Raw genomic sequence first — 13,153 nt, 5'->3', positions numbered from 1 at the left:
ACAGGTTTTTTCGAGAGCGAGTAGTAGTTCATGTCTTACCTTTCACTGTGCAGTTCCTGCACCTTCTTCTGAGCTTCCTGTACCGTACGGTTCTTCTCTTCAATCTCCTCTTTCAGCTCCTTGACCTGAGTTTTGTAGAGCGTCTGAGGGCCAACAGAGAGGACGTTTAAGGTATTTAGGCCTGACGTCGAAATAAAAAAAACGTTCGCCCTGAAAGAATATATATCTATTCAAAGATTTGTGCCACATTTTTATGATTTTTCAAAAATAGCAGACCTACAAGCTCATAGCGCGCCACTCGGTGGCGCGCTATGAGCTTGTAGATCTGCTATTTTTCAATAGCTAAAGTATAACAGAAACACCAAAAGGGGTTCCCGTCCAAAATGGGTTAAGGCATTTAGATGTTTTCTGAAAAACCCATGTTTCTGTCAGTCGTTCGCAAACATTTTCATGTCAAGGACCCCCAAAAATATATCTAATTGCCCGCCGACCACCATCTGGAAATATGTTGTCCCTCCCCCCCACGATTTGAGTTAAAAACGACGTTCGCTTTGAAAGAATATATATTCAAAGATTTGCACCACATTTCCAAGATGTTAAAAAAAATAGCAGATCTACAAGCTCGTAGCGCGGCGCTCTGTAGTAGATGCTTGTGGATCTGATATTTTTCAATAGCTAAAGTATATAACACAACGTTTTACTTACAGAGAAATACTGTTCGGCCTCAAGTTGGTCCTGAAGTTCCCTCATCTGTCCCTCGTTGCCTCTGTATTGCCTGGTGAACACACAGACCGTCAGGTATCCCCCACACACATTATTGCAACAGAATCTTTCATTTATTCTATACTTGTGGTTTTCATGTCAAGGACCCCGAAATGTATATGCTGCGGACATATCTTGTACCAGGTGACAGGTAAAGAGTTTTAAAATAAAATGTTGGTAATGGGTGGTATGGCCAACTTTGAAGGATTAAATAGCAGAGCTACAAGCTCACAACGTCACACATTGTGAACCCACTTTAAGAACCACTGCTTTAACTCATTCAACAACAGCGGTAAATTCAAAAGACGGTGCTAAAAATGTTCTAGTAAACACAAGGCAAACAGCTGACGCGGGACCTGTGCTTAACATGGAACTATACAACTGCAACCACTCCCAGCAGACACAGCCAGGGGATTAGCAAAGGGGTGGAGGGAGTTGGGACTCTGCGTAAATCCTAATCCTGTGGTGTAAACATTGCCGGCGAGCGGCTTTGCCACAGTCACCCTCTAAGCTGGAATAATAGCTCTTATTGGAGAATAACAGGCAATTGTAGGGCCATTTACGCCTCGACTTCCAAAGAGCCTTAGCGCCCGGGCGCAGCAGTTGACAAAACAGGCAATTCCGTCTGGACGCTGGGTTTTGTGTATTGGGTTTTGTGTATTGTGATATGAATATTGTGACATGAGTACATGACGTAAGTGTCGCCTTTTACTGGTTTTATTCACTTCATGCATTGTTTTATATTCTCAGAAATTGTCAAACATTTCAGAAGTAGCGAAAATAGCACATCTACTTCTCGTTGTGGGCTTGTAGATGCAGTGATGCAAACAGCCTGCATCCTGTGGCCCAAACCACACCAGCTGCAACTCCTTGCAACAAAACAAACCACACCAATGCAACCAACCAACCAACTGCCATTGGGAATAATGGTTGCAAGTAGTTGCATGTTGCAAGGCGTTGCATGCTGTGGTTAGGGCTTGAGACTCACTAAATTGAGAATGGACGCAATCATGTCACCCTCCGGGGGTCCTGGGATGCAATAGAATACTGTTACTCAATAAAATGTCCCTGGGACCCATCTAAAAGACCACCCCTGGGTCCTGGGACCCATTACATTGAGAACCTATTTATTACTATTTTTGGACATTTCTGAAGACAGAGGTATTTGGTAAAAAAAATAAAAATTATATATATATATATATATATATATATATATAATTTTTATTTTTTTTACCAAATGTGTGTGTATATATAAGAAGAAAGTGGTTGATTTTGTCAACAGCCCCTAATGGGAGCTGGCCCGGTGGAGGGATGGTTGGATTCTCACTTGGTCAGCTGGGCCAGCTGGAACTCCAGTGCGCGCTTGCTCTCGAGCGCCGAGTTGATCTCCTGTTTGAGCTGCTTCTCGGAGCCCCGGAGGCGCTCGGTGTCCTGGGAGCGGCTCCGCAGCTCGTTCTGGGACTGGAGGCGCTTGCTGGACTCCTGCTCCAGCTGCATCCGCAGAGCTTTCACCTGGACACAGAGGGTTGGAACGGAGTGTTGATGATTTACACCACTAAAAATGTTCGTCGACCACCTATTTTCCACTGATGAAAACTAAAAGAAAACGATAACAATAGAAACGGAGCTATGATGACTAAAACTAAGTCTAAATATACTGAGAATTCCGTCGACAAATAAGAACTAGACTAAAATGTTAGGGAGGGACTAGTGGAGAAGAGGTCCAGTAGAACTAAAAGACAAGTAATTTTATGCTTGGTTGCACTCTGAAAATAGCAGATCTGCTATTTTCAGAGTGCAACCAAACATTTTGAAATGTTTAAAGAATGTCTTGGCCTATGACATCTGTCTAAAATAAGGGAAGGCCAGGCTAAAAACTAGACTAAAATGTTAGGAAGGGACTAGTGGACAAGAGATAGTCATTTTACACTTGGTTGCATGCGAGCTTGTAGATCATCACGAAGGCATCAACGCCCACCAAAATACATTTTAGCTAAATCAACTGCAGATTTAGTCGACTAAAACTAGACTAACACTAAAACATTCCAGGTGACTAAAATGTGACTGAAACTAAAATTAAAACTATTGAAGAGACTATGACTAAAACCAACATTTTGCTGCCAAAAACAACACTGCTGAAAAGGGTTGCCACGTCACCTCATCCTCCAGCCTCTCCTTCTGCTTCATCAGCTGCTCCATCTTCTGCACCGACTGCTTGAGGTCAAACTCCAGCATGGAGCACTGCTTCTCCACCTCCACCACGCGGCCCTCCGCCCGCATCCGCGCCCCGCTCTCCTCCGACACCTTGTGCTGAACCGCTGGGTAGGTGGGAGGGAGGGAGGGGACACAGGGGCAGTACGTTAGAGATAGAGTGTAACCATATATCGTAAATCGATTGGAATCGATATGAACATGAATCGATTTTTTTTTTTGTTGCCGTTTTTGCCTTTATTGATAGGGTACCGTAACTAGACAGGAAAGGGGGAGAGTGATGGGGGGGGGGAGACATGCGGCAAAGTCCGATGGGCTCGGGACTCGAACCCGCGACACGCCGTCAGGCTGGATTACCGGCCTAGGTGCCTGGACCGTTCAGCACAATCGATTTTTTATTTTGTATTTTTTTAGGGGGGCTAGTGAATTATGGTGTGTGTGATATGAAATGTGAGCTTTAATCCAATTCCATCATATTCAAGTGCTTTTGGAGAGAAATGAGACAGACTCCATGAAGTCACTTTCTGTAGTAGAGCAGTAAGAGCACTGCAGAGGGGAGCTGTGTGTGTCTGTGCCCAGGTGATGGTCGTTGATGCTCATTAATACATCAAGGAAGGCAAGTATGTTTCTGCACTGTCAAATAGGTCTACTCTTATCTATCCTAAGATGCCATCAAAGAAAGCTTATTTATTTTTATTTTTTTTACATGTTAACTCGAGCTAGGTTCTAAACAAGAAAGCATGAAACAACATCGCACAAGGGTGAGAAGCTGAAGTGAGACGTCTTAGGCGCGATTCATACTCCTATTTTAGAGCCGAATAAAAGTCGGTTCGGCGCTGTAGAGCCCACAATGTGACGTCATTTTAGGTTCGGGGGGGGGGGGGGGGGGGGGGGGGGGGGGTACCGTCCTAAAGTCGGCTCTTCGGTGCTACTGAAAATTTCTGACGAGCCGAAATCATTTCGGCACTACAGCGCCGAAACAGCGGTAAAATAGGAGTATGAATCGGCCCTAAGGCAGTGGTTCTCAATTTGTCTTTATTTCAAGGACCTCCATAACTCTGAAAGTGTACAAAGTGTCCAAATGGACCCTGAGGGGGTCCATTTGGACCCCCTCAGGGAACCCAGAGGATCCACTTTGAGAACCACTGGTCTAAAACTAGAAGTGTGACACGGTGAACACTATATATTAAACCAAGCTACATCTTACGCAAGAGGCTGAAATCACGCTGAACAACATGCACACAAATCGAACTGGGATTCAGTAATGAGAGCTCGTCTGGTTCATATACTGTGGCGAAGGCACAGTCTTGACATGCCACGTGGACTGCAGTGCAGTGCAGTGCAGTGCACACACTCCCTGAATTCCTGCTACCCAAAAGGCCCCCAGGGTACGAGTCTGTTCAAGTGGCTCCACCGCCCAAAGGTGCAGGTGGGAGGAGAGAGAGAGCGAGACGAAGATGGGTGGGGAGTAAAGAGAGGGAGAGAGGGGGGGGGGGGGGAGTGAGGTGTACAAAAACAAATAAAGTAAAAGGGGGTGGGGGACAGAGAGAGGGAACATGGAAGGACTGCATGACAGCGTGAGAGAGCGAGAGACAGAGCGAGCGAGAGAGAGAGAGAGAGAGAGAGGTGCTTGCATACCATGCATGGCAGCAGACTTGGCCTCCTCTATGGATTCGTATTTGTCGGTGAGCTGGGCTCGCGTCACCATGTGCTCCGTCTGCTCCTGCTCCAGGCGCTGCTGCAGCGTTTTCAGCTTGTAGTTCAGGTCTATCTCCAGGTTGTTCTTCTCCTGTGACAGGAGGAGGAGGAGGAGGGACAGAGAGAGATGTCACAAAGCCGCACACGTTTTTAGTCAGCTGAGAAAAGAAACATGGCCGCTATATCACTGTTGCCCAAACAGTGGGTCGTCGGGACCCATAGGTTCTTTTGTTTCCTGCATTTTGTTTTTATTATTATTTCAAAACATTTTCAACAAAGATTCCCCCAATTTTCCCCCCCATTTTTTTCAAATTAGAGTTAAAGAAATTCCATAAATTAGAAAACAAAGTAGTGAAAATAGCCAATCTACAAGCTCACAACGCAGCGCGAAGCAACGCATTGTGAGCTTGTAGATCTGCCATTTTCACTAGTTTGGGTCCTGGGCAAACGTCTCATTTATTTTTGAGTGGTGCAAACCACTCCAACAACCAGCTTTGTCTGTATGTTTGTGTAGGTGAGCATGGTTACCATGGTCACTGACATTACGTCAGACCACAGCTGATCAGGCTATATAAGACCTTGCACCACTCAGTTCACACAGGTGTGATTTTTTTTTAATCTTGAGCTAAAACGTTTGTGAATCACTGTGCTATATGATGTTGCTGCTATATGATTTGTTGGCAGAGCCAAATAAACAACAAGACTATAAATCGCTGTCTGCCGATTACTTGGGCCTCATTCACATATAAGATAAACACAAGAGACAATTGTGTCCTGTGCCGTCTTCTGCCCTCCTCCACCCCCATGCAACAAGGTTGTGTCTTCAAAGTACCACGTGACTCTCATTGGAAAAGCATTGCGAGCCGTCTCTTCGGTGTGTCCTGTGTCTCTTACATTTAGAACTGTAGTAAAAAGCGGTTTAAAAGCAACTCGAGGTCATGCTATTGTACCGGATATCAACACAAGCTGTGATCATCTTCAGCCTATGCCTCCGACTGAATCAGAGCCATGTTATTAAAGAGTACAGTACAACAGCGCCTGTCTGATATTACTTCATTATTTTTTAACTGTGCCCGCCCACCCGTCCTTGCCCTTTGACCTGGACCCAGGAAGTAAAATGTGCTTCCATACCTTCTCCAGGTTGTTGCTCCTCTCCTGGGCCTGTTTGCGCTCTCCCTCCACTTTGGAAATGCTGACCTTCAAGTTCTTGTCATCTTCTTGTATTCCTGCCATCCTTGCTGAGAATGGAAGACAAAAAGGCAAACTATTTACCAGGATTCAACGGTACAGACGCACATTTCGGCGCACAACAATGGCCGATACATCGGTGTCTTCCAGGGACCTTACAGATGAAGAATGAGACAATATGATCAAAATACTATTCATATATTTGCACGAGTGTCGCCAGAAAGTGCTTTAACCTCCGAGAGGTTCACAAACCTTCCCCTGAAACCGTTTTAGAGAACTGAACCACATTTAAGGCAGATTCACACTTTCACATCGCATCGATCCCTATCCGAGTACACTTCATTCAACTGTATTCAATTCTTTCACATTGCATCGATCCGTATCCCAGTACACTTCATTACAACTGTATTCAATTCTTTCACATTGCATCGATCTGTATCCTAGTACACTTCATTACAACTGTATTCAATGCTTTCACATTGCATCGATCCGTATCCCAGTACACTTCATTCTACTATTCAATGCTTTCACATTGCATCGATCCGTATCCCAGTACACTTCATTCTACTATTCAATGCTTTCACATTGCATCGATCCGTATCCCAGTACTCTGACATTGGTACCAGTCGTGCGTTTATCCATTTTGTTTATACAGCCATTTAAAAAAATCATTTTGGCTCAAGTTGTTAAGTCTAATGACAGTGGTCTCCCCATATCTCAAGCTCATTTATAAAGATTAAATATTATTTTCAGGTGCGTTGCCAATTCCATCCAAGCAGGAGAGTACCCATTTATCAGCTGACATTTATAGTGTTCCAGGTTCACTTTTGTCCGCACATTTCATGTCATCACTTGGTATCTCAACTTAGAAATGCGTTTTAGGTTTACAAAAGACCTCGATAGCAATTATTACTCAGACTCAGATTATAGAGGCATTTAAAAAAAACACTTACTGCACCTTTAACCCTTTCAGTACAGGAACCCCTTTTGGTGTTTTAAGCATTTTGTTATACTTTAGCTTTGAAAATGTGGCGCAAATCTTTGAATATATTCAGAGCAATACATTTTTAACTCAATGTTTTTAACTGCTTCTGGGGGGTCCCTGGAACAAAATATTTTCAGATGGGGGTCGGTGCCCAAATACATAACATTTCTGGGGTCCTTGACATGAAATGGTTTAAAAACCACTGACCAAAACCACTGTAGAAACGTAGGATTTTCAGAAAAAGGTCATGATTTAGAAGACATTTTGTAGAATCCGGTCTCGGTCCTAAATGGGTTCAAGTAGAATATTTGTGTAGTATGGCAGCCTTTCCTCCCGTCATCACCTCCATTGTCATCGCATGCTCCGTGTCATCACACCGTGCAAAGTTGTCATACTTTACGCAGCATACTGCTTCCATTTCATTAACACTACCGATCTGTCCACATTTCAGAGAGCATCGCCCGCCTACCACTTCAGTACATCCTATGAGGTTTTTCAAAGACTTGTACCCTATATATATTAAAAAAAAAAAAAAAAAAAAAAAAAAAAGAGTGTTGGCTGACAGATTAATCAGAGGCCGATTTAACTGCTCTGGGCGTTGTCAGTGCCTGAGCATGTTTCAGATGATCAGTGGGTTAAAGTGATGTACGCCGACGGTTGATATTACCGTGGGGTGGAAATTTCCACAGCTGTCTTGCACTGGGCTCAAAAGAGGCAGATTAGTAGTTTTCTAATTGAAGATCCGGAAACCACAACTGAGCTCATTTTCTTTCTACATTTGAAATCTAGCCCGTTTTCTGGATCTGGTTAAGTGTGCCATCCTGCAGCTGTCCTTTTTAACCAAACAAAAAAAATGCAGCCAAATGCAAACCGTGATTTTTTTTTAGCCAAGCCACAGTCGTCAGTGAAGCCAGTCTTGCTACAATATTTGTGTGCATGGAAGTATTCTACTCTCCATCAGTGGCGATTCCAGGAATTACATTGAATTTTGGGCAGGCGAGATGTGTCGTCGTCACCCCCCCACTCCCCCCCGACCCCAATCAGAAACACTGAGGTGGGTCGGGGGGGGGGGGGGAGGTTTTCAAAGAGATTGTATCTTATCAGACGAGGAGGCTATACAGGTGATGGTCCACCCAGCACAGACCCCCCACAACCATGACGACACAAAGACTGAAAGGCACCCATTTGCATTCCAATGGGGTGATTGAGGGTCGCACCAATCCGCTGCCCACTAGTTCTCAGGTTTGGTGTTTGTCCTCTCTCTTTTCGTGTTTTTCAAATGGAATTGGCCTGGCCTGCCTATAATGGTAGATAATAGATATGCGCCTGCTCTCTGGCCTGGCCTGCCTATATGGTAGATATGCGCCTGCTCTCTGGCCTGGCCTGCCTATATGGTAGATATGCGCCTGCTCTCTGGCCTGGCCTGCCTATATGGTAGATATGCGCCTGCTCTCTGGCCTGGCCTGCCTATATGGTAGATATGCGCCTGCTCTCTGGCCTGGCCTGCCTATATGGTAGATATGCGCCTGCTCTCTGGCCTGGCCTGCCTATATGGTAGATATGCGCCTGCTCTCTGGCCTGGCCTGCCTATATGGTAGATATGCGCCTGCTCTCTGGCCTGGCCTGCCTATATGGTAGATATGCGCCTGCTCTCCATCATGCTTTGGTAATCTGGTATATATATTATATACTGTATAATCAAGGGGCCAGTGAGGCTATTCAACGTTGAAGCACTGGGCCCTAGTGGTAGGAGGAGGGACTACAGGCGGACCCGTGGATTCCGGGTGCTTCAAAACGCCACTGAGCAACTTCCACTGACATGAATAGCTGGGGGGGCGGAGCTTCGCGCCAGTTCAGTCTCTATCCTTTTATATACTCTATGTGTATAATACCTTGCAGCTCTCGGATCTCCTCAGAATCCTGGCTGTAGTTCCTCCTCTCAGAGTCCAGTGTGCTCTGCAGTAGCAGCAGCTCTTTGTCCAGCTGGGCCTTCTCCACCTCCACGGCGCGGATCTTCTCCTGCACATGGAGAAAAAGGAAAAATAAACTCTCACGACTGAAAAATGGTTGCTTTGGCCAAGTCCTAATATGTCATTTGTGAAACAGCGTGAAAGGAGCCACCACACACTAGCGCCGTGTGTCCTAAGTCAAAGTCGTACGATTAGTCACACACACACGTTACCGCAGTGAAATTTGTTCCACGGCTTTGACCCATCTCTTGGGAGCGGTGAGCCGCAGCGGGCGCCGCGCTCAGGAATCATTCGTTGATTTGACCCCCAATCCAACCCATTGATGCAGAGTGCCAAGCAGGGAGGCATTGGGTCGCATTGGTATTCCCGGGCCGGGTCTTTGGTATGACCCGGCCCGGGAATCAAACCCCCAACCTCCCAGTTTCAGGGCGGACACTCTAACCACACGGCCACTGTCTGGTTCCTACACACTTAACTGAAAATAGCCTACCTACAAGCTTAATTTTTTAACCCATTTTTTTCACCCAGTGTCAATTATCTAATGTAATCCTGGGCGCTACACTTCCTCTGCCAACCTGGGGGGGCAGCGGACTGACCTCATGCTTCCTTCTATGCATGAGGAGTCCAAGCTGCTGCTTTTCACCTGACAGGGGAGAGTTTCCCCGGCCGGACGTAGCGCGTGGAAGGAACACGTTATTCCGACCAGTTCCTTTCCCCTCCATCAGGCGCCTTTCCCCTCCATCAGGCATGTTTTTGTGAGGGTACCTACCTACCCTAGGGGACACGGGGCGAACATGCAAACTCCACACAGAAAGGCCCTTTTCGCCAACCCCGCCTCGGGTATGGGCACTGATGACGTGGAGGAGGGAACACGCCCCCAGTGCCCACAGCGCCCCCAGCGGGAATCGAACCCAGGACCTTCTAGCTGTGAGACTGTGCCACCGTGACCCCAGGACACACTTCTATATAGAAGACATGTCGACTTCTTATATGGAATCCAAATGAGTGAAACCAGTCGTGACAACTTTGAGAACTTTAATCACATGCCTGCATCTCGCGGTTCAGGCTCTCCAGCTGGCTCATGGCCTTGTCCTTCTCCGTGTGGCTCTTCCTCAGCCGCGCCGCCGTGTCCGACTCGGCCCGGAGCAGGTCGTTGGCTTCCTCCAGCTGTACCATCAGACACAGACACAGACACACACACACAGACACACACACACACACACACACACACACACACACACACACACACACAGAGAAAAAGGCAGGAGGGAATGTTACATGTCATCAATAAGGAAGAACTGGAGTAGAGATTTAGGCTGACTGAGCCACATTCAAACTCAGGGTGTCACCGTGTATTGGTTAGTACATCCAACAGGTTGAGCCATCGGGATGCCATGACATGTTATATATTACTGTCTAATACCTTTTGTGTTTTCTGGGTCTTGGAAGCATTAGATAATGTTTTTTTTGTTCGCTTCTCAGTTTTTCTTTTTCTTTGCATATTATGAAAAAAAGAAAAATCATCACTGGAATGATTGACGATGATGTTTTTCCATTTGTTGCAATCATTTTGAGTCCTCCCATTTAAAAAATGTTCCACATTATGCAACATCAATACCGATTTTGAAAAGTGGGACATTTTCACATAATAAATGGTTATCATATCTCAAATTGTTGCAATATGGTGGAGTATCAAAACAAACAGAATGCCAGCATTGACGGATCAATACATTTATTGAGGACGAATGCGTTTCAGAGAAAAGCCATTATCAGCGTGCTGATGAATAGCTTTCAGCCGAAACACATCCATTAATCCAGGGCTTCTCAACGTTTTTGGCTGGGGACCCCCGGAAATGCTTTGGCCATGTCTCGTGACCCCTGCTCCCTCTCCCCACCCCCAATACAAACTCACTGCAAAAATAACCTTAATAATAATAATAGAGAAAATATATCATAAATGAATACTGAAACCAGATATAATCATTAAGGAAAGTGTATGCATGTACTGTGTGTACTATGTAAACTCTTCATCTCTATTTTCCAGCCATTCAGTTACAAAAAACCAGGAAAGCATCTGTGTCATAAGTACTTAAGTATCTGTGATGTCAGTGACGTCACATACTAACCATAGCAACCATGCTCGTTTTTTTGGTACGAACAAACACGGGTACACGGGTACAAAGCCAGTTGTTGGAGTGGTTTGCACCACTCAAAAATAAAATAATAATAATAATTTGGGGACCCCCCCCAAAATAATTTGGCGACCCCCCCCCACCCAGGGGTCGTGACCCCCCTGCATAAATCCATGGGGAATGGCATGTTTGTTTTAATTTGTTCCAATGGTATGAACCCATGCAGACTCCCGAGGTAAAGAATATAGTTTTGTTATCATACCTGATTTTGAAGCTGAGCAATCTTGTCATTGGAGGCCTGGGAGTTCTGGCTGATCTTCCGCAAGTCTTCAAGCTGCTCCTTCAAAGTTGACACTGGAAAATATTCAAAGGGGACACACTGTACACGTTAGCCTCGTGATTTAAGTGCCTCTTTGTTACTCGCAGCCTCCTTTAGACAAAATAAAATCTGTCAAGTATTACGCTGGCACTGAATGTTTACTGCACTGCGAGCAAACATCTCTCTCTCTCTCTCTCTCTCTCTCTCTCTCTCAAATATGTAACCCTAGATTAAAAACAACTTAATGACTTGAGAATGAACATGAACTTGTGAATCCTCTTAGTGCAGTCGGCGGCGTTTAACCCACTCTGGGCGGGAACCCCTTTTGGTGTTTTAAACTGCATTATGTTATACTTTAGCTGTTGAAAAATAGCAGATCTACAAGCTCATAGCGCGGCACCGAGTGCCGCGCTATGAACTTGTAGGTCTGCTATTTTTAAAAAATCGTGAAAATGTGACACAAATCTTTGAATATTCTTTCAGAGTGAACGTTTTTAACTCAAATCTTTGCTTCTGGGGGGGTCCCTGGAACAACATATTTTCAGATGGGGGGGTCGGTGGCCAATTACATATATTTTTGGGGGTCCTTGACATGAAACCGTTTGAGAACCACTGACACAGAAACATGGGGGTTTTCAGAAAACGGTCAGGATTTAGAAGGTGTTTGTAGAATGAAGCTCAGGTCTAAATGGGTTAAGACAATGAGGTGGTTTTGCCGTGTGGCCCCAGACGCGTCGCTGGCAGTGAGCAAGATGAAAAGGGCATGCCAGGCCACCTTGTCATGCCCCAAGTAATCCATTTGGGGACATGTGCTTGGGGCCAGATCAAATGACAGCGAGAGAGAGGAATGGTTTTTAGTGGTTGATACGGCACAACAAGGCTTTTAACACAAGACTAAACCATTAAAGCACATGTCACACAACATCATCATCAGGCATAACTTCACTAGTGTTCACAGCACCATGTGCTGTTTGAATAACACACGTCGGTGGAACCTTCTTTACCCTCATTCTCCAAGTTGCGTCTCTTCTCTGCCTCCTGGTCGGCTTTTCTTTGGTACTCGGTGGATCTGTGCTGCAGCATCATCTTGTCTTTCTCCAGCAGAGACACGCTGGCCTCCACACTCTTCCTCATGTTGGCCTGTAAGCAGGGATGAAACAACCAAACAATATGTTAACTGAACACATTACGCCCGCGTTCATTCATTCATTCATTCACCTGTACCAGCCATAAACGGATGTTATAATGAATAATGAATTGCATTTTTATAGCGCTTTTCCAAGTGCTCAAAGCGCTTTACAATGGTTCATTCATTCATATATTGGGAGGTGAAGCGGCAAACAGTCGACGCCAGCGTCCTCACTTCCCACATTCACACACCAATGGTGGCAAGCTAACTCCGACCAACTCATTGGAGGCAATGTAGGGTTCAGTGTCTTGCCCAAGGACACTTCGACATGTGGACAGGAGGAGCCGGGATTCGAACCGCCGACCCAGGGATCATTGGACGACCTGCTCTACCTCCTGAGCCACAGCCACCCTATTAATTCATGTTACTTATGTTCCTTAACGATGCGTGTTGTGACGGAGCAGATATCCTTCTATCCCCGGAGATCACAAAGCATTATCGCGACATAGCGCACTTACATTGGCTACGGACCATCGATAAAGGCGATGGAAAGCAACAGAAATAGTGGGTGTGGATGCGCTCGCCAATCAAAATGGCCATCCCCTAGCAACCCAATGCTAATGTATTACTACTCGATCGATCATAACCATGGATATCGATCATAACCAATACTTTCTGAAACGTCTATGGGAAGAATGAATGGGAAAATCCCTTCCGGTGCCCTCGAAGGAGGCGGGACTGCGACGCTTTATGAACAAA

General features: G+C 45.5%; 1 protein-coding gene across 3 annotated transcripts in view; it reads right to left on the bottom strand.

Moving 5' to 3' along the window:
* The window catches only part of rock1 (Rho-associated, coiled-coil containing protein kinase 1), a 52,523-nt gene that overhangs the window by 18,411 nt on the left and 20,959 nt on the right, over positions 1–13,153 (bottom strand). For all 3 annotated transcript variants that reach the window (XR_013788395.1, XM_079488808.1, XM_079488807.1), the window contains exons 13-22: positions 12,270–12,405; positions 11,209–11,300; positions 9,862–9,981; positions 8,737–8,863; positions 5,803–5,909; positions 4,612–4,762; positions 2,920–3,080; positions 2,090–2,274; positions 706–775; positions 40–143 (exon numbers count right to left, since the gene is read on the bottom strand). Coding sequence is in view for 2 of the 3 variants with exons in the window: in XM_079488808.1 (XP_079344934.1) it covers positions 40–143; positions 706–775; positions 2,090–2,274; positions 2,920–3,080; positions 4,612–4,762; positions 5,803–5,909; positions 8,737–8,863; positions 9,862–9,981; positions 11,209–11,300; positions 12,270–12,405 (1,253 nt within the window). In the remaining variant the exon portion in view is untranslated. The remainder of the gene's footprint in view (positions 1–39; positions 144–705; positions 776–2,089; positions 2,275–2,919; positions 3,081–4,611; positions 4,763–5,802; positions 5,910–8,736; positions 8,864–9,861; positions 9,982–11,208; positions 11,301–12,269; positions 12,406–13,153) is intronic.

Source organism: Electrona antarctica (genome assembly GCF_951216825.1).
Source record: "Electrona antarctica genome assembly, chromosome: 19".
Classification (NCBI taxonomy): Eukaryota; Metazoa; Chordata; class Actinopteri; order Myctophiformes; family Myctophidae; genus Electrona; species Electrona antarctica.
This window is presented reverse-complemented; position numbering and strand designations above follow the sequence as displayed.